An 18,732-nucleotide genomic window follows, 5' to 3' on the forward strand; every position below is an offset into this window, starting at 1 on the left:
CTCTACTCAGATGTCACGTCTGCAGAATGAACCCAAATACTTCTCTGATACTCAGGTATAAAGAAAGAGGTTTGTAGCAGCTGCCTGCACAAATTCACCAGATGTGTTCAGGGTTTATTGCTACTTTTCTCCCCACTGAAAGTCCCTGCAGTGTAATGTGGCTGTAATTGAAAGGCATTTAAGTTCTGATTGGAGCTACCTCTATCCAGAATATTACAGGAAATTAAATAGTCTGTTCATGTGTAAAATTCAATGCTGCTTGGACTTTTATGTCTCAGGTACCTTCCAGAGCTAATTGAAAGCTTGACATTTTCTGTTAATCAATTAAGAAAAATATTTGTTTTTTCAACTATGAATGGCAGTATGATTGGGCCTTTTCTTAGTCATAGCCTTTCACTCCTTTTCACAGTGACCAACTGGAATTGCATCTTCTGTTCTTTCTAAACTATTCTTTCATTCATATGGACAAATAGGATATCATCTCTCATTTCCAGCTGATTACTGTTTGGAGAAATCCTCTGTTACACACACTAGAAGTTTAGCAGTATGAATTAAAGCAGTGACATGTTAAGCAGTATGCCACACTTTTTCTGGGTATGAAATTTCAGAATATCTGTTTAAGTACAAAGTTAGTTTGTGACTTCACCTACCTCTCCTTTCCTCATAATTATTTACATGGAACAGTTGGGATACAGCATGTCATAATATTCATCATACTTGTTAACCACAAACAAGGAGAACACTACGCCAGGACCGATGTAAACAGACAGAAACAGATTAATACATTTTACTTTGAGTAAACAACAAGTTTTTTGCTTCCTCTCCTGGAAACTTTCTTGGACTGTGTTCCACCTTGGCATATTCTTCTAGACGAGAAACGACCTGCTTCAGTAGTTGCATAATATTTTAAAGCATCATCAGATTCAGACATCATAAAAGGCTGAAGCGTCAAAGAGAAAAAACAGATCTAATTTTTAGTGCCAACATTCCATTGCTTGTATAGATTAGTAATAGATTAGTATTAGCTAAAGAATAAAATAGACATAACCAGCTCTTCATATACAGAAACAATACTAACGAAGGAGAGAAGTTGAAAGTGATCTGAGTTAAATCCACACTGTGAATGGCCAGGTTGTTCCTACATAAAAGTTACTTTGCACACCTGCAGCACTGCCCATATTGTGGAAGGGACAAAAGGACAGAACTGTGCTTTCCCACCCAGAATAGGAACAACATCAGAAGAAAATGCAGAGAGCCTGTCTCACAAAGCAAAATTGGCATTAGGCACCTCCCAGGTGAAGGGACTCTAATCAACTTCATGATAGGAACTGTGCCAAAAATCACAAGTTGGTAGGGTGCTTTCACTGCCCGTGGTGGACCTTGGATCAAATTCACAGATTACGATAGATTAGCACTAGCTATAAACTCTAAGATTTATTCAGTCTGTATGTTACAAAAATATAGATTCACTTTCACTAGGAAAGCATGGAACGCTTCATGATTTTTACCATAAAGTGTTTGAGGAAATATCCACCCCAAATCAAATCACACTAGAAATGCTCTTTGACCATTGAACAGAATGAGTAAACTAATACTAGAAAGCTCCACTTTAATATTTCCTGTCTCCCTTCCATGGCAACTTATCTATTTATTTTTAAGTGCAGCAAAAAGTTTAGTTTGCTGTCTTCAGGAGCTATTCCAAATGTAGTCATCTCTCCTTTCTAAAAAAAGTTGCAGGAGAACATCACAAAAACATTCACTGTTGAGTCTGAAAGATGGTAAACAGAAATGGATTTCAGATTTCATATTTGTCATAGATAAGTAGATATTTTCGGTTATTTCTACTGACTTCTCTGATCCTAAATCTATGTTTCAAATTTCTCAAAGAGATTTATTCCAAATTTTCTCTAAATTCAGTCTGTTACGTTCAAGTTTGTAGAAAAAAACCCTGTGACAGTAAGCTAAAACAAAACCAAATGTTTTCTATCTCCCGTAAGAAAAAAAAAAATCTCTGGTGTTGCAATTTTCTGTGCTAAAATTAAATCCTATCTTGCAGAAACACAAAGGCTATTTACTGGCTAAATGCTACCGGAAAGATAAGGTCTATTTATCACTTACATGATACTGAAAACTGTATGTTGCCTTTATTTATTGATTTTTGATATTTACTGATTATTTATTGATTTATTTTTGATAATTCAAGTTACTCATAGAGCTTAGAACATAGAACTCCATTACTCTTCTCAGTTATGTATCTTATCTCTTTCCCAAATGAAAGGACTGAGCATTCATACAGAAAGGATTTCCATCATTTATTCAAAGACCTTTCAGCAGCAGATCTAAGTCTGTTCCATTCATCTATTGTGTAAATAAAACAGCATTTCCACCAAAAGATGAAAGTATTCCTTTTGCAGATAACCTCCTGTATATCTACTCAAACTAGAATCCAGAGTTCTTTTGCTTTAAATTTACAAGCTTGCAAATAAAAATCTTGTTATTCAAAAATTCATAAATAAGAATGCTGTTCTACAACCGAGCCTGCCTGTGTGAATGGTCTCTCAGACATAAGCAACTTCCCCAAATTTGAATGAGCTCCGTGTAAGTTTAGGAGTCTCATCAGTTGGCTTTGTGAATGCACTGGGCTTACCTGTAGGAAGGAACCTACAGGTTAGAAGGTAGAATTTAACCACGTTTGGAGTTTTTACATTTCAGCTACATTTATCCACCTCAATGAGGCCAGTACAAACCTATGTCTTACTATGGGAGTAAATCAGAGAATACTTAAACCCAGAGCTTCGAATACTTAATGCTTAGTGATATCAGACAAGATCAAAGAGGAGGAAAAAAGGAGAGAGCAGTTCTTAGTTATTTTCCAGGTGTCTTTCCCCGTCCTGGAAAGTTTTACAACTACTGCTTATTATTTTAAGCTATTGGGTTTCAGACTCCATGGTAAAATCAGCGGTTTGAAATTTGGTCTGAAGAAGTTTGCCAAATCTGGCACTTCAGTTTTAACGGCTCAAAAGTAATGAAAGACAAAGATAGGCACAGAGTATTGTAAATAATGTCATATCTGGAGAATGAAGAAGGGGAGAGAAGAAAGACAATGAAAGACCATGACAGAGTCCCATTACAGACCAGCATAAATACAGTAAAGGCCTGTGAAGAATTCTTCTTTCAAAACTGTGGAATTTTATTTTTGTGTTGAAAATGTTTTGAAAATGTACTTTACAGGAATTTGTAATAAAGAAGAAAAATACATTTCTCTATTTTCACTCTCATTAAGGTTTTAATACCTTAAGGTAAACTCGATCTGATATTTTTCTAAAGAAATGTACTCCAGTTAAGGGGGAAAGAGACAAACGTCCCAAAAAACCATTTAGCACAGGTATTCAAACTCTGCCATTGGAAAGGATATGTAGCAAGCTAAACACCTTGAATGTCAAGCTATTTTCTTTGTTATATTTTCATTTAGTAGTCTTGAGTGAACTTCAGAAAATTGAGGTGTGTGCATACATGCATCCTTCTGTTGATGGAGGGTGTAATAACTCTGGAAGAGCTGAAATATTATGACAGAAAATAAATACAAAACTGAATTAACAGATTTGACTGTAATTGATACTTTCTTGTATCCACATAGTGCTGATCTCAGTAAAGACATCTTTAACAAAGCTGAGTATAAAGAACAAAACAAGGACCTAATTCCACTTTAATGTATATTATGTAAACTGGTATACCTGTATTTTATTGCTAATCTGGGAATAAAGAGATCAAGATCTGGTCCCCTTACATGATTAAAATAAGTGTTTTGTTCAGTTTTCTGCAGGTCAAATAACATGCTAAACTTTGTGATTATTATTTTTAAATGCTTTTAATCAGTCCCAGAACAAGCTTAGCCAAAGGTCATAATTTAAGTGTAGAGATGTAGCTCTAAGGAAAAGTGTGTTTTTCTGTTGCTACGAGAACCCTTAATGTGTGATGGCAGCAGTCACATGCAGAAAAAACAAGAAAGGAAGCATAAGCAGATATTGTTTAATGAGAAACATGGAAAGATGAAATCAAAGTCTGGAAAGTCCTTAAGCATAAAAAAGGAAGAGAACATTTTCTGAAGTATTTTCAAAGAGTTTGTTAAAACTATATTTAATTATTTCAGAGGATAAGCTTAGGTCAGAACTATTGCTAGAGACTGCTTACAAAAAGGTTTAAATGGAACTCTGAAAGGACCTCAGAAGTGTTGTGCTGCATATGTGAAATCAGTGGAAGAGCATAGACTATAGACCTTCCATAACGTTCTCTTTAAAATTGCACTGCAGAATCTGTCATAAGCAAACCATAATGTAGATAATCTTTTTGTGAGTAGTATCACATTAATATACAGGAATTAACTTACTGCTATTTATGATATGTAGAACTAGGAGTTTTCAGGGTATAGCCCTGCATTCTGTTCTGTGTCCCAATGCATCAGGCATTTCATCCTGCTAATTTTGATGTATACTATACATTTATAATCAGTGTTTCACAGATTGGAGAAAACAATGTTTTGTATTTTTCATTATTCATGACTTCTTCCAGTTTAAGTCATAATTTTCTCTCTCTTTCAGAGAATCTGTTTAGTTTCAGTATACTTTTCATGCTTCAATAGATTAATAACAGAACACTGAAAGCTAAGTAAGGCATATTTTAGTTGAGTATACAATAAAGAATAAAGCAAAAATCCATGTTTGCCATTTATGACTTCATTGTTGCTATATTAAATTTCTATAATTGCATTAATTTTCACAGTACTGCACCAGCATGTAACTAAATAGCACATTGGTGGCTAAGGCCTGGAACAGACAAGCTTCTCATGAGCCAGCACAGCTCTGTTGAAACCAATGCAATTACACTAACATCAGCCAAAGATCTGCTCCACTGGCTCATATTATCATGTATTTGCATCCATATATACATCTACTAATGCAACATGTATTACAAATGACATAAACAGCTTGAAAACAATTGTGCAGTGCTCCACCACAGTTGGCCCAATAGCACTTCCAAAACCCCATCCAGTCACAGATACTTGGGAGAGGAGCATAAGAAATTGCAGATGTATCACGAGCATCCTCTAGCAGGGGTTCAGTTTCACTGGGAGCAATTACTGAGCTGGAGACCTTTCGAGGCACACTTCGCATCCACCTTAGACTTTGTACCCGCTGACAGTCCTACCCTCATTATGTTTTTTAGTGTTTTATGAGCCCATTTCTATTTTTTACTTCAGCAAAGTCCAGTGGCACTCACAGCAGTCTGGAAAAGGGCTCCTCTGTATGTACGTTTACCAGCTACTTGGTATTTTCCTTAAATCCTCACTAGCTCTCATCATAAACAATATGCAACTGGTCCCCCGACTCCTTAGCAATCTAGCCTTTCTAACCTCCCTTCCATACTGATACATCTTCAGATCACTCCATGATGCAGTCACCCTCACTGTTTTTTTTTCCCCAATATTCCCACTGGATATGTTTCACTAAAGTTACAGAGGCCTGCTTTACACCTTCTATAATCATTATAACATACAGGGCAAATAAAGTGCAGAGTAGTTGAAAAGGAATCCTGATTCAACAGCATTTTATACCCCATGCATGACATAATATATGTTTAATCATACAGGAACTGACCACAGCTTGATAGAAGTCTTCCTGTCTCTAGTAGTATCAACAGAGCAATGCTAATTTATGCCAGATGAACATCTGGCCCAGCCTGCATAAAGAAGTTGAGTAGGAAATTTAATATTTAAACTCATACAAACCTGCAGAATTCTGCAATAAAATATAAATTTGGGTAAAGGATTAGTTACTGCTTTGATTATTTGTTAAAGAAGGCTTATTTTTACAGCAAACAGAAAATCGCAAATAATTGGAATCAAAATTTGTTATTTATGTAATGTCACTTTCATGAACTTACCTTAAATGTATTTATTATTTAAGTGGGTAAATGACATGGTTAAACAAGGTGAGAAAAATGGCCTGGCCCTTACATTTCTTCCCTGTTTTTCTACAAAAGCTTGACATAGCCAGTCACAGCCCTATGCATTAAGAATGTAGAGATGAATTTTGATATGTTGCAATGCCCTTGAGAAGCCATAATCCCTAAAAATCAGGGAATGTGAAAACATAAATACTCATACACTGACCACAACTAGGGTCCATATGATTCTTGGGTTCCCAAAGATACTTTTGGGACCAAGGTTTGAACCAATCAAGTCCTTGGAGAAAAATAGCTTATGCAGCAGTCTCTCTCTCCTTCTAACAGCTCCAGTTCTTTCTCTGCTTTTCTCTCCCCCTTCTTACTTTATTCTTTCTTTCTTTATATCAGGATAAAAGAAGGAAACACTGTGTCATGGTTTTATGGATTTTGGTTATTGGTATTCCACATCATAACATCATGTAGTGCACGTACCTGGTTCTCAGAAGAGAAGAACTACTACATTCCCCAGAGGACTTTACTGCCCTGTTACCATTTTCCGGTCAGAGGGAAAGATAGAAACTCGCATATCACAAGATCCACTCTCTTCTCATCCTGTCTCTCGTCCCAGCAGCATCTCACTCCCCAGCCATCTCACCATTGGTATTAGAGTAAGGCCTACCTTAATTTTGGACACTCTCTCTCATTTTATCAGATTTACTAGCTTAAATTGTAATTATTATTGTATTGTGTTATTTTGCATTCCAATATCTTATTTAGTAAATTAGTTTGTTTCTCCTCAGATCATTTCTGCTGTTTTGTTTTTAGGCTCATCTCCCTACCCTTTTTCCCCTTTTCCCTTTCCCAGGGCATGGGTCCGTGGGTCCCCCACCCCAATAGTCACAGAACCAGGCCAAACCTGCCCATAAACTGTTGGCACACTGATAAGGTGGAAGTTAAAATGTAAGACCTGATTTTAGTATCTATGGCTGTTTCCAGAAAGGGGGAGGAGTCACAAGGCCAGATGCCTGGCCTTCCCCTGGCAACTGAAGAGCATGTAAGAGAAAGCTTGCTTCCTACCTATTGTCCTGGCTTTCTGAAGTAAATCTTGTTCTCCTTCCTCTTGCCGTAGTTTCTCTACCTTTTCTGCCACTGCACCTAAGTGATCCATAGTTCTAAGGTCTGGTAAAAACCTGAAAAAGATAGACAGAACAACATAGTAGTAAGATGCTTTTTATTAGTTTTCACCTGGTGTTCTAGAGATTAAATATCTCCAATTCTGGCTATTGCCAGGAAGTATGACAGACCAGAGAGTAATCACCTGACTTGCTGCAGCCCTTCTTGTGGGCCCGCTTTTTGAGCACGTTCAGGTCCTTCTTGACAGTGCCAATTCCTTCTATCATATCAACTGCACCACTCAGCTTCGTGTCATCAGCAAACTTGCTGAAGGTATACTCAATCCCACCGTCTACTTCATTAATAAAGATGTTGAAGAGCACCAGTCCCAAAACAGACTCCTGGGGGACATTACCTGTGACAGGCATCCCCCTGAACATAGAGCTGTTGACAACAGCCCTCTGGCTATGACTATCCAACCAATTCTTTATCCACTGATTAGTCCACCCTTCAAATCCATATCTTACCAATTTAGAAATAAGGATGTGTTGTGGGATCATATCAAATGTCTTGCAGAAGTTCAGATAGATGCCATCAGTTGATCTTGCTCTGTCTACTGATGCCATCCCTCTTAGAAAGTTACCAGATCAGTTAGGCATGATCTGTCCTCGATGAAGTCATGCTGGCTGTCACAGATCACCTCATTTTGCATATGCCTTAACATGCTTCCAGGAGGATCTATTTCATAATCTTCCCAGGCACAGATGTGATGCTCACTGGCCTGCAGCTCCCTGGATCTTCCTTCTACATCTACATCAGCCAGTTCCTTCAGGACCCCAGAATGCATGTCACTGGACTCCATAGATTTGTACACAATCAGTCTCGGTCTGTCTTGAACTTGCTCTTTGCTTACAAAGGGAGGGATTTTGCTCCCTAACCCCTTCCTAGAGGTTCAGGGTCATGAGATGTATGGGTGTCAACGGTTTATGGGCGTTAGGCCCGATTCCGTGACAAAGGGGACGGGGGACCCAAGGGCCCACGTCCCAGGAAAAGGGGAAAGGGGAAAGGGTGAGGAGATGGCCCTGAGAGCAAAGAACAGCGGCAACAATCTGAGGAGAAACAAACTAATTTACTAAATAAGATATTGGAATGCAAAACAACACACTATAGTACAATGTAATTACAATTTAAGCTGATAAATCCAATACAGAGAGAGAGAATGTCCCAAAATCAAGGTAGGCCTTACTCTACCTACTGACGATAAGACGGCTGGAGAGTGAGGTGCTGCCAAGACGAGAGACGGGTAGAAAAAGGGACGAGGTCTCATGATCCGCAAGTTTTTAATACTGTGAGCTTTTATCTTTCCCCTCCGGCTGGAAAATGGTAACAGAGGAGCAAAGTGCCGTGGGGAATGTAGTAGTCCTCTTCTGAGAACCAGGTACATTCACTACATGATGTTATGATGTGGAGTACCAATAACTGAAAATCATAAAACCATGACAATGGGAAGCCTAACTGTCAGTGAAGACTAGGGCAAAAAACTTGAGTACCTCAGCTTCCTCCGTACCTGTTGTTACCTTTTCTCACTTATTTATCAGATGGGGTACATCCTCCTTGGCCTTTCTCTTCTGACCAACACACCTGTAAAATCTGTTGTTATGTTCCACATCCCTCATCAAGTTCTGTTCCGTAAATCCTCTACACTTCTCTATCTGTTTGTCCTTCAGAACCAGCTATGAGGTATTCAGCAATGTAACTTTACTGTTACTGAAATCTATTCATGATAGCGAAAAGCACTCTGTGCTCCATATTTTGACATATTTTTGTCATGGAGTTTGATCACTGGTATTGTTATTTGAAGTAAATATCAGAAATTCTATGAAGGCATCATAGACATCCAGAAAACATATTGAAAGATCCATGGAAAATGGCTTTCTCTTCAGATGATTCAAATAGTCATTTTGTCAGGACTATCTCTGGCCGTTCCTTTTTGTAACATCCCCGCACTGAAAATATTTCCCTGAAATTTTTGGAATCATGCTCATATTTATAAAATAAAGGCAAAATTAAGCAAAAAGACTTATCCCTAGTCAGCATTTGAAGTTCCAAACCCAGTATTCAAAAGTAACCCAAAACAGTTCACCATAATGCAGAAAAGCCTACAACTCCCATTATGATAATCCTTTTTCATACGTTAAGGAACGATCCTAACATTTCCAGCAAGCCAGGTACATAACAGCTACAAACATCTTAAACCAAAATTGACATTATAAACTATCTGGTTAATTTTTCATAGCATTTTCAACGTCTTCATTAAATATGTGCCCAGAGCTACGTGAATAAGCATGAAATAATGCAGCTCGCAGGAAATCTATGTGAAATGCACCCAATTTAGTATAATTTTCAATGTTGTAACTTTTATTAATAAAGTTATGAAATAATCAATTACTTTTAAGTTACTTTCTGGCAGATTACATCTACAAACTAGATTCTCAGGTCTTGTACTGTTAACAGATGGCTATAGACTTGACTTTGCTACAAAAGTTGGTATTTTCTGTGTAATAGTCCTTTTTAATAGGTATTTCCAGGAACAGTGAAAGAGTTGTCTTTGTTATTTGTTGTAAATGTGTCCTTGAAATAAAAGAGATCTTGCAATGGTACACTACACATAGTTCAACCGGCAAAAGCCTAACACGTAGATATTTGTTTTGGTGTAGAAATTTGGCAAGGGAGCCAAAGAACCAATGGAGAGATAAGAAAGCAAGGGAAGAAGATAAGACATAAATACAAATACATAAAGAACTATGCACAAATTGTTATGTAGAGCTACTTATCTTAAAGGTTATTTCTGGCCCCTTGCTCATAGGATTTTTCCATTGAGCAAATGACATAAGAAGGAAGATGACCTTCATGAATGATGTTGCAGACAAATTATGGGAAAGAAATCAGATTCTTTTGATTTTGAGGGGATATTTTATGACTTTGTGCTTGTGTGCTGAATGCTTGTCATCCTATACCATCACTATGACTTACATATCTTCATGAGAACTTACCATTCCATATAACCAAAATGAGCATTAGTTTATTTTTTTGTCTCACATGTTACAGATAAACACAGTATGGATTCAAAAGTTATGTTTAAACTTAATGAACTCAAATCTTATCAGTGTTAAACCAATGAAAGAAGCTTTATCAAAAATGGCATCAATTATTTACATAGACTCCAGAAAAACCTTGTGCTTATATGGCAGTAACGTCTAAAAAAAATAAACCATTGCTAGATGTACTGAGAAAATTAAATTCAAGTTATCTGAACTTAATCCAAGAACTAGTACAGAACTTCAGAACTGAATAGAGAAAACTTGTATATCTAAGTGCTAGATTTAGTCACTTATTTTGAAACATACGCTCTTTGGAGTAGCCAATATTGTGTGCTGTTTTATTATAATTTAGGATCAATCACACATTTGAAGTAAAAAAAAGTCAAGTATAAAGCTGGTGTAAGGACTCTGCAGTATTTTGCTCTATATTATAGATTCTGATAATAGGTATTTTATAAACAGAAAGTATGCACTATTCTGAAAAGGCAAGTGATCTGTTTTTAATTTTAGTTCTTCTAAATGTATATCAAGGAACTGCATTAATTTCAGGAACTATGGTTTAAATGGTAGAAAAAACAGGAGCAATGAACTAGCTTCAGCAGTTAAACATTGAGTGCTGATTTCAGGAATATTTTTCCATATTGAAGACTTTTCCAGTGGAAATAACTTCATGATACAGTGAGAACAGTGGAGCACAATGTATTTTTACAGCAGAAAGTCAGAACAGTAATGACTAGATATAAAAATGTTTTAATTTCATGTTTTGAAAGGATTAAAAATGTTTCTAAAATACATCTGCAAAATAGCTTGTCATTTTCCTTTATGCACTGCTTTCTCAAGACTCTGGGCTTATGCTTCACATTAACTCAATTCTGTGCAGAAATATTTTCCTGCAGATAGAATGGTTATGTTTTTGCAAAATGGAAGCACACCTCCAGCAAGGATCCACTAAAACAGTTCACTGCATCTTTGGAAATGACGGCAGCAGTAAAATTTGAATCATTCTTTCTGATCCATAGTTGCTCTGAATTATTTCCAATTGTACATAAAGTGTATGATATTCATGATCACAGATTAGTGCCTTTATTTTGTTCTTTAAAACCCGTGATCAAGTTATCAGCTGCTAAAGTCAGAGCTGACAATGGCTGACAGACTGTCCTTTTTTCTGTACAACTAATATTGGTGCTCCAGTGGCCACTCTAGTGGAAATGAAGAGCTGTGAAAAGGCTCCTCTGGCAGATACAGTAACAGTCACAACGTATGGAGGGAACTGTTAGCAGTGAGCTATCTTGACAATAAAAAGAAAGCTGAGTTTCCATAAGAAGTTGAAAAACATCTGAAGAAATGTCTATTAGTAGATAACAAAGGAGTCCTGCCCGGGCCCTAAGGAGGCCTATGTATAAGGGCCTACTCAAGTGCTCTTCAGTGGAGAAAGTCGCTGTTTTTAAAAGTATGACAGACAAGTCTGAATATATCATACAGGTAGATTTCTATACCCAGAAATTATCTTCTGCCATTTCTTTTCCCCAGAAACTTTTGAGTTTCAAGCAGTGGAAGACAGATGAACAAGGACATATTCTTGTCTTCAGAGTATACAGTGTCTTGGTTAAATTGGAGATATTTTTCTAAAAGAATGTGTTATGTATTTGAGAAAAGAAGTTCACTGTGGGGTGACAGATGAACAGTTTCTTTCCTGGAAGAAGCTTTGTTTAGTTTCTATTAAGTAATGAGCTGCTAAAGGATTTGCTGCTACAAGAATCCAAAAAAAGACACCTTAAGCAAACTAAAGCATTGTCCTTTGAGACAATTGCAAAGCACCAGTTGGTGCCAGTAGGCACTCCGTCACTGATATATGAACTAGAAATAGCTAACACTGAAGATTCATTCCAGAAACATTCTTGAGAAAATTGTTTTCCTGAAATACATAATCATGCGTATTTTTTTTTTTTACATTCCAGTGTTTTTACTGGTTTGGTAGCCTTGACAGGAGGCATGAATCACAAACTTACAAGTAGACAGCATTCTGCATTCCTTTCTGTGGAAAAGTCAAGCCCTAATGATTTTTGCAATACAGACCAAGGGAATATGCAACATTAACATTGCTTGCTTGAGTTTCTTCTACATAAAAATGAAAAAACTTCCACAGAAGTGGAAATACTTCCACAGTTAGAGCCACATATAGAAAATAATGGATGAAAGCCATGTCAAAGCCATGTTCTTTGTTCTTCACTTGCTGGGTCATATGTTGCTTTGTGAAACCAGTGTTCCCTTAAAAGTAAGGGAAATACAATGCTGGTAAACATGAGCAAGAAAGACAAAACTGAAAGGGAGCAGAGTCAATCTGTCGATATGCCACTCTGCCTTTTTCATTCAAAAATTGCTATTTATTCCAACACCAGAGTAGTTTGAGCTCAGGAACAACTTTGGAAAAAGTCTAGATTAAAGCAGTTGTTCCTTGCAAGGGCAGAGGAGAACAGAAACATATGAATTGCCACTGTCTGCCAGTTCAGACTGTGAGGTCTGCACAATGAACAGTATTATTAATGTATGCATCTGCATAAGCACTTCCCCGAGTGTGCAGCATGAAATGTGTTAGTTGTAGAGACAGTACATCAAGTTCTACACAGATTTCAACAGGTATACAGTCCAGGTCAGCTGGTACCACTTCAAGACCTCTCTGCATATGAAAAAAAACAAGTATTACTTGTAAAAGGGCAACAAGTATTACTGGTAGAAAGTCTGAGACTCCTTCACTTCTTGGCCTTTGCAAGTGCTTGCCAACTTGTAGGATTAAATCTGTTATTCATACACAAGGCAACCTGTAGCTCAAATTTGTGTTTCTACTTGGAATTGAGGTAAGCAACTTAATCCTCCAGAGACTGTTTCAACTTCTTTTTAAAAGTTTGAAGGTACTATTTTCCCCTACAGGGAGCATTATGAAGTGAACTAATTAACACTTAACAAGTGTTTAAAGTTTCAGGAAACTAAATGATATGGCAATGAAAGGTGTGGGGAACCAACTTATAGTGGAATATTTGCATTTGGCAAGTATTTGAGAGCTAGCCTTTTTCCTGTGCCTTAGCATCCTGAAGTGACCAGCACCCTTCTCAACATTTTGTTCTCTGCATACACTTTGTTTTCTACAGCTATTTACCATTTTCAAACAAGTATCATTATGATCCAAAAGTGGCAGTTCCCTTACAAGTCAAATTTTGTTCCACTGTTACTCCATAATATTATGAAAACAGATACCGTGATTTTTTTCTTCGCACTTTTCATTTCAGCTAGACAATTTTCTGCTACGTCTTCTTAGAAAAACTGAGTGAAGTAATGGTTCTCTTTTCAAACTACAGAACACTGAGTTTTATACCTATCACTTTGGCTACTGTCGTATGGAAAATACTAAAGGTGACAGCAATGATAGGAACCAGCCTTTCATAATCTTAAGCTCCTGAGTGATCTGTGTGGTATGAAGGTTCTAAATTAAGAATCAATGTGTTTTGTGTTTCTGAGTACAAGCATAAATTAAAACCAAGCATTTACAAAATACTTCAAGCCCCTGAACAACAGCAGGACATCACAGTCCATTCCACAATCTTTTTCAGACTGGTCCATTAAAGTTTTATATACAGTTGCATATACATCTGATAAAGTGCCATTATGCAGGGATGTTTAACAGTTCACATAGTAAAGCAAAGATGTAAGTAACATGGGACAAACCAAAATACCGAATGCAAACACTTGTAATTTTTTCAGAACTTCAAGATCTCTACACAACTGTCATCCTGCATCCAAGTATTCTCACATTGATTTTGAGCTTACTGAGCAGCTGGAATCTTCAGAGTGGAGGATAAATTTCAGTCACCAAATGCTCAAGTCCTCCAACATTCAAACACTTATCTGAATTTGAAATATGTCATGAGCTTATTACCATTGTGAAGTAGAGATGTTTTCTGCTGTGTTTGGTACACATGCATTAAATTATGCAAACATTTACATGTGCAGGCTTACCATACATCAAGAATACTCAGACCAAAAGAACACTTCTTGATATTTTAATTCTATATTTTGAAGAAGTAATTAAAAAAGTATTTTGTAATTTCAAGGGCTGCTCTGTTAACAGCTTGTCAGGCCAAGCTTTTCAAAGTTGTATTCTTGACAAGTAGTGCTTTTGAGGAGATACGTAACCTCTAATGACATTACAGTGGCACTGTCCCATTTAAAAAACTTGAGAAAAAGTTACATCAGAACAGATTTGAATGCTTAGCTTTAGATTTTCCTTATCCCCTGAGGGAGGGAAATAAAGTATGAATCTTAAATATTTAGAATTCATTAGTGTTATTTCTGCAATCCTGTCTGAAATGACCACCTCACTCCTCATAAACCAGCCAGGGAAAAAAATTCTCAAATTTGAGTGCAAAGCTGAATACGTTATAAAGACTGTGTATCAAAACAGGAGGATATATCAAATGGATTTCCCACTGGGATCTATCCTGGGTCCAGCACTATTCAATATTTTCACTACTGACCAGAATGGCAGATTAGAGAATAGGCTCATTAATTTAGAGGCAAATGTAGTCTAGTACATCGCAACTATTTCAGAGGACAAGAATAGGATTCAAAACAGTCCTGATAAACTGGAGATAAGAATGGAAAATGGAAATATCTTCAGCTTGTACAAGTGCCAAGCTCAGCAATAATAAACTATGTAGACAGAAAATGGGTAATAGCTGTAGAGGGAGAAATTCAGATTGGAAAGGGTATAAAAATTAGAGCTGACCAAAGAACAAAGATGAGTTAACAACATGTTGCTGCAGACACAGAAATGTTTTTCTGAAATGCAGATAGCACACAAGTTTGTGAAGCAACACTTTGCTCTCCTCAGTACTGATAAGGCATTAACTGGATTAGTGTGCCCCTAGGTCAGGGACCACACTTCAAGAAATTTATGAATTGGTCAAAGACAGTCCTAAAGATAACAGTGAAAATGATAAAAGGTCTATAAAATATGAATTATAATGAAATATTTAAAGTGGGACTTTTAGCATAAGAGGCTGATGGAAGGTTTGTTACTGGTCTTAGACACATAGAAGGCTACTTTATATGACTACAGAAATAACAGTCCATGCAAGACAATTCAGCTTACATATTTAGAAAAATATTATGAGAGAACCATAAACAGCAGAAGTGTTGGAAGGCTTGGTGCATCCACACTGAAGACATTAAGACAGGCTGATAAGTACCTATCATGAATGACTCAAAGTTTGTTGTTTTTGCCCTGGTGTAATGCAATGGAAAGCACAGCAATGACAGCAGAATAGCAAAATCATAAGCTGCAACAAGTGAAGAATTGCTCAAATACAACAGCCATAGGCACAGAAACAAAGGAAAGACTCTACTTACTTACCCTTGGAAGGCTTCAGGTACACTGAAATCTCTAGCAAAAGAGCTTTGCCAACCCTTAAATGAGGTCTGGGAAGGGGTGGATCCTGGCTTCAGCCCTTCTGGTCACTAAGGTGCATTGCATGCACCTGAGCTCCCCTGGGTTGGCCTTGCCTTCCCACCAGGTGTTCAGTTACTGTTTCAAGCCGTCACTTAGCATTTCCACTACACCTGGACTATATGACTTTGTGTTCCTTGTAAGCCCTATGATCCTGTACTTCAGGCTTGCTCTTTTTCCTACTTAATTCAAAGCACTGAAGGTCATGACGTATGCCATACTGCAAAACACACTGTGTATCTTAGAGCCCAGTATGCGTTTCTGCTTCTCTTCTTCTACTTTCACTTTCTAATGAAGGGAAAATTTTAACTATTGTTGTTCTCTTTCAAACCAAATGTTTTACTGAAATGTCAACTTCTCAGTAACAGTGTAGAAAATTCAAGTTTCAAACTGTTTTATAAGAATATTCTGGTCCTTATTCAGATAAGCAATGAAGGGCAGGAAGAGCCAAGCACATGCTTACTGTTTAAGGAATTATGCTAATATCTGGCAGGTTGTTCAGAAGGTTCATTATCTTGTGGGATTGAGACAACGCAGAATCACAGAATCATACAGAAAGAGAGGAGTTAAGGTTGGAAGGGACCTTTGGAGGTCATTTGGTCACCCCCACTGTTCAAGCAGGGAGACATAGAGCTGGCTGCCCAGGACCATGGCTGTGTTGCTCACAAGACTGATCTGGATGTCTCTCTCTCACAGACAGAAAACAGAAAAATACATCTTCAACACTGTCACAAATATCTCCAAAACCTCATTTCATTAATAAATTCAAACAATGGGTACAGCTCAAACTGAGAGGACAGAACTGATGCAAGTAACCACAGGAATTAAGAAAAAAAATTTCTTTTATTACCAACAATGGAATTAAACCCTTTTTGGAGCCAACATGAAATGTTAGATTGTAGGAAAAAAACAGTATTTATTTTTTCAAAACCAGCTCAATTTTTTTTTTTTTTTAAGGAAATATCTATTCACATCTTGTTTGGAGGTATTGTAGGAACTAGCTGAAAGGCACAAACTGTAATTACAAGTCCAATCATGCCAAGCCACCATGGACATTGTTCAAAAAGTCATGCCAATTGACACCCTAAACATGCAGCGCAGAAAGAGGGTTTGCTAGCAATTTGGGAAAAATTATCTCAGCGTTTTGTTTCACATCAGTATTAACATTGTTTAAAAAAAAAATAAAAATGTCAGCCAGTTACATAGGGGTTGGCTGCAATCCAGGTATGAAACAGTGATGAAGAGGGCCATTAATGCAAAATGCCAAGCCCTGAGTTTCACGTCATTAATATTTATGACTTAGCATGAAGAGCCTTATTTAAATGCCACTTTGTGTGTGGGTTGAGGTGGAGGACGATGGAGATGCTGAAGGAAGAAAGTTATGGTACTTACGCTAAAGTGTCAAATTCTTGTCATGGAACAAAGCCCTTTACAGACACAGGGTAGTAATAATTAACCTAGTGTTTGAATAGTTACACTTTATGCAACCTTCAGTTTTAATGGCATAAAATTGTAAAAACTAACTATTTTGTCAAGCTGCCAAGGGGAATACATTTGAATGGGATTTTGGAAACCACATATAATCTTTAACTATCATCTATTATTTTGGGCAGATTGCCTGAAGTGGACTGAACCTCAAATATTTATTTCATGCTGGCCTAGCACTTCTGATATTATGTTGTAATTTCAGACAGACCATGTGCTTTGTTTAACATCATGCTATAACTCCTAGCAGTGCTTGCTGAGGTCAGAAGTAACTGGTTTCCTCCTTTTCCAGACTGTGGGCAAGGAACTCCATGCTGCAAGGAGTACTGCCCTAGACCTTTACCAGGTCACAGGAGGTGATCCAGGTCTTCCATAAGTATTGGTTTTTGTACACTGATGAGCTTTAGTATCTAGGTCCTTCCTTCGTGAAAGACAACTCTATTCTGTTGGTGTACTCTGTCCTGGAATGACAATGCTCTGCACTTTGTCACATTAACGCAGTGAGTTGCCCTCATATTTTTATACAATTCACATAAGATTTGCATAAACTATGGAGCCAGTCCTCAGTTCTCTGTTTTTAATTGCAAATTGTCTCCTTCTCTTGACATAAGAAGTCTGTTTTATGTCATAACTTAATTCCTACAAACCTCTGTGTTTTTTCAACTTTTGCTGTTATGTCAAGAAATAAATGAAGTGCATTGTACACATCATATTTTTCATGCAAGTGTCTGGCATGCTTACTGCTTACATAAAAATACAGCATTGTTTAGAAAAGAGAAGAAAATAGAGTGAACTGGTGTGAGACATTCACTTTTTTTCTAAAGCAGGAATTCCTTGGAGATTAATTTTTTAAAAAAAAATAATATTTCATAGGCTACAAAGAAAAATATGTTTTAAAAATGTAGAGGACAATCAAATGAAAACAAATGTATGATTTTAAATGAAAGAATTATCATATTTTTAGCATCAAAATATAACATGAAATAATAATGAAGCTAACTATTGAAAAATCCTTTTAATATGTGCTAATATAAACTTGATCGCGTACTTTGTTACCCAGGAAATGTATTAATTTTTCAGGCACTATCTCCTGATTCTGTTCACAGAAAGCCAAAGCTCAGAAAACTTACAGAAAGCTCAAAGGTTCAGCAGGAATCTAGAAACTCTTAAAGTAGGGGTGAATGAACCCCCAGCCATGTTTTCTTAAATTATGTTAGAGTTGTTCTGTAGCTACACCCACTCACACTACCCCATAACATCCAGAAGTAAAGAAAGGGTAATTGTACTTTGGAATGTAAAATTAGCCCCAAAATAACAGAGTTTTGTTTCTCACTCATTTAAAACTGATAACAAGTCTTAGACCATGGAGAACATCCTTCTAATGGTTGCTAATGAAGTTTACTTTCTAGTAACTTACTTAGGTTAGTAAGGACTACAGAGTACACACAGTACTCCAGAGCCCCATTGCCACAGCATCCAAGCGCAGCACACTAAGCTCCATGTAAAAAACACCCTATTCATTTGTTGATTAATATAAATAATGTGTGTGTTAAAAGTTGACTTCCAGAAATTGGGTGGTAATACAATATT

General features: G+C 37.0%; 1 protein-coding gene across 5 annotated transcripts in view; it reads right to left on the minus strand.

The window, feature by feature from the left end:
* Positions 1 to 18,732, minus strand: part of LOC110398611 (skin secretory protein xP2-like) — a 184,303-nt gene that overhangs the window by 67,109 nt on the left and 98,462 nt on the right. For 2 of the 5 annotated variants that reach the window (XR_002438495.1, XM_021396429.1), the window contains 2 exons: positions 7,021 to 7,133; positions 4,131 to 5,736 (listed from right to left, as the gene is read on the minus strand). The exons of 2 other annotated variants lie outside the window; for them this stretch is intronic. Coding sequence is in view for 1 of the 3 variants with exons in the window: in XM_021396429.1 (XP_021252104.1) it covers positions 7,116 to 7,133 (18 nt within the window). In the remaining 2 variants the exon portion in view is untranslated. Of the gene's footprint in view, positions 1 to 4,130; positions 5,737 to 7,020; positions 7,134 to 15,564; positions 16,382 to 18,732 lie in introns of those variants that run through there. One more of the 5 variants, XR_002438496.1, reaches the window with a different exon arrangement.

Source organism: Numida meleagris, chromosome 4, assembly GCF_002078875.1.
Source record: "Numida meleagris isolate 19003 breed g44 Domestic line chromosome 4, NumMel1.0, whole genome shotgun sequence".
NCBI lineage: Eukaryota > Metazoa > Chordata > Aves > Galliformes > Numididae > Numida > Numida meleagris.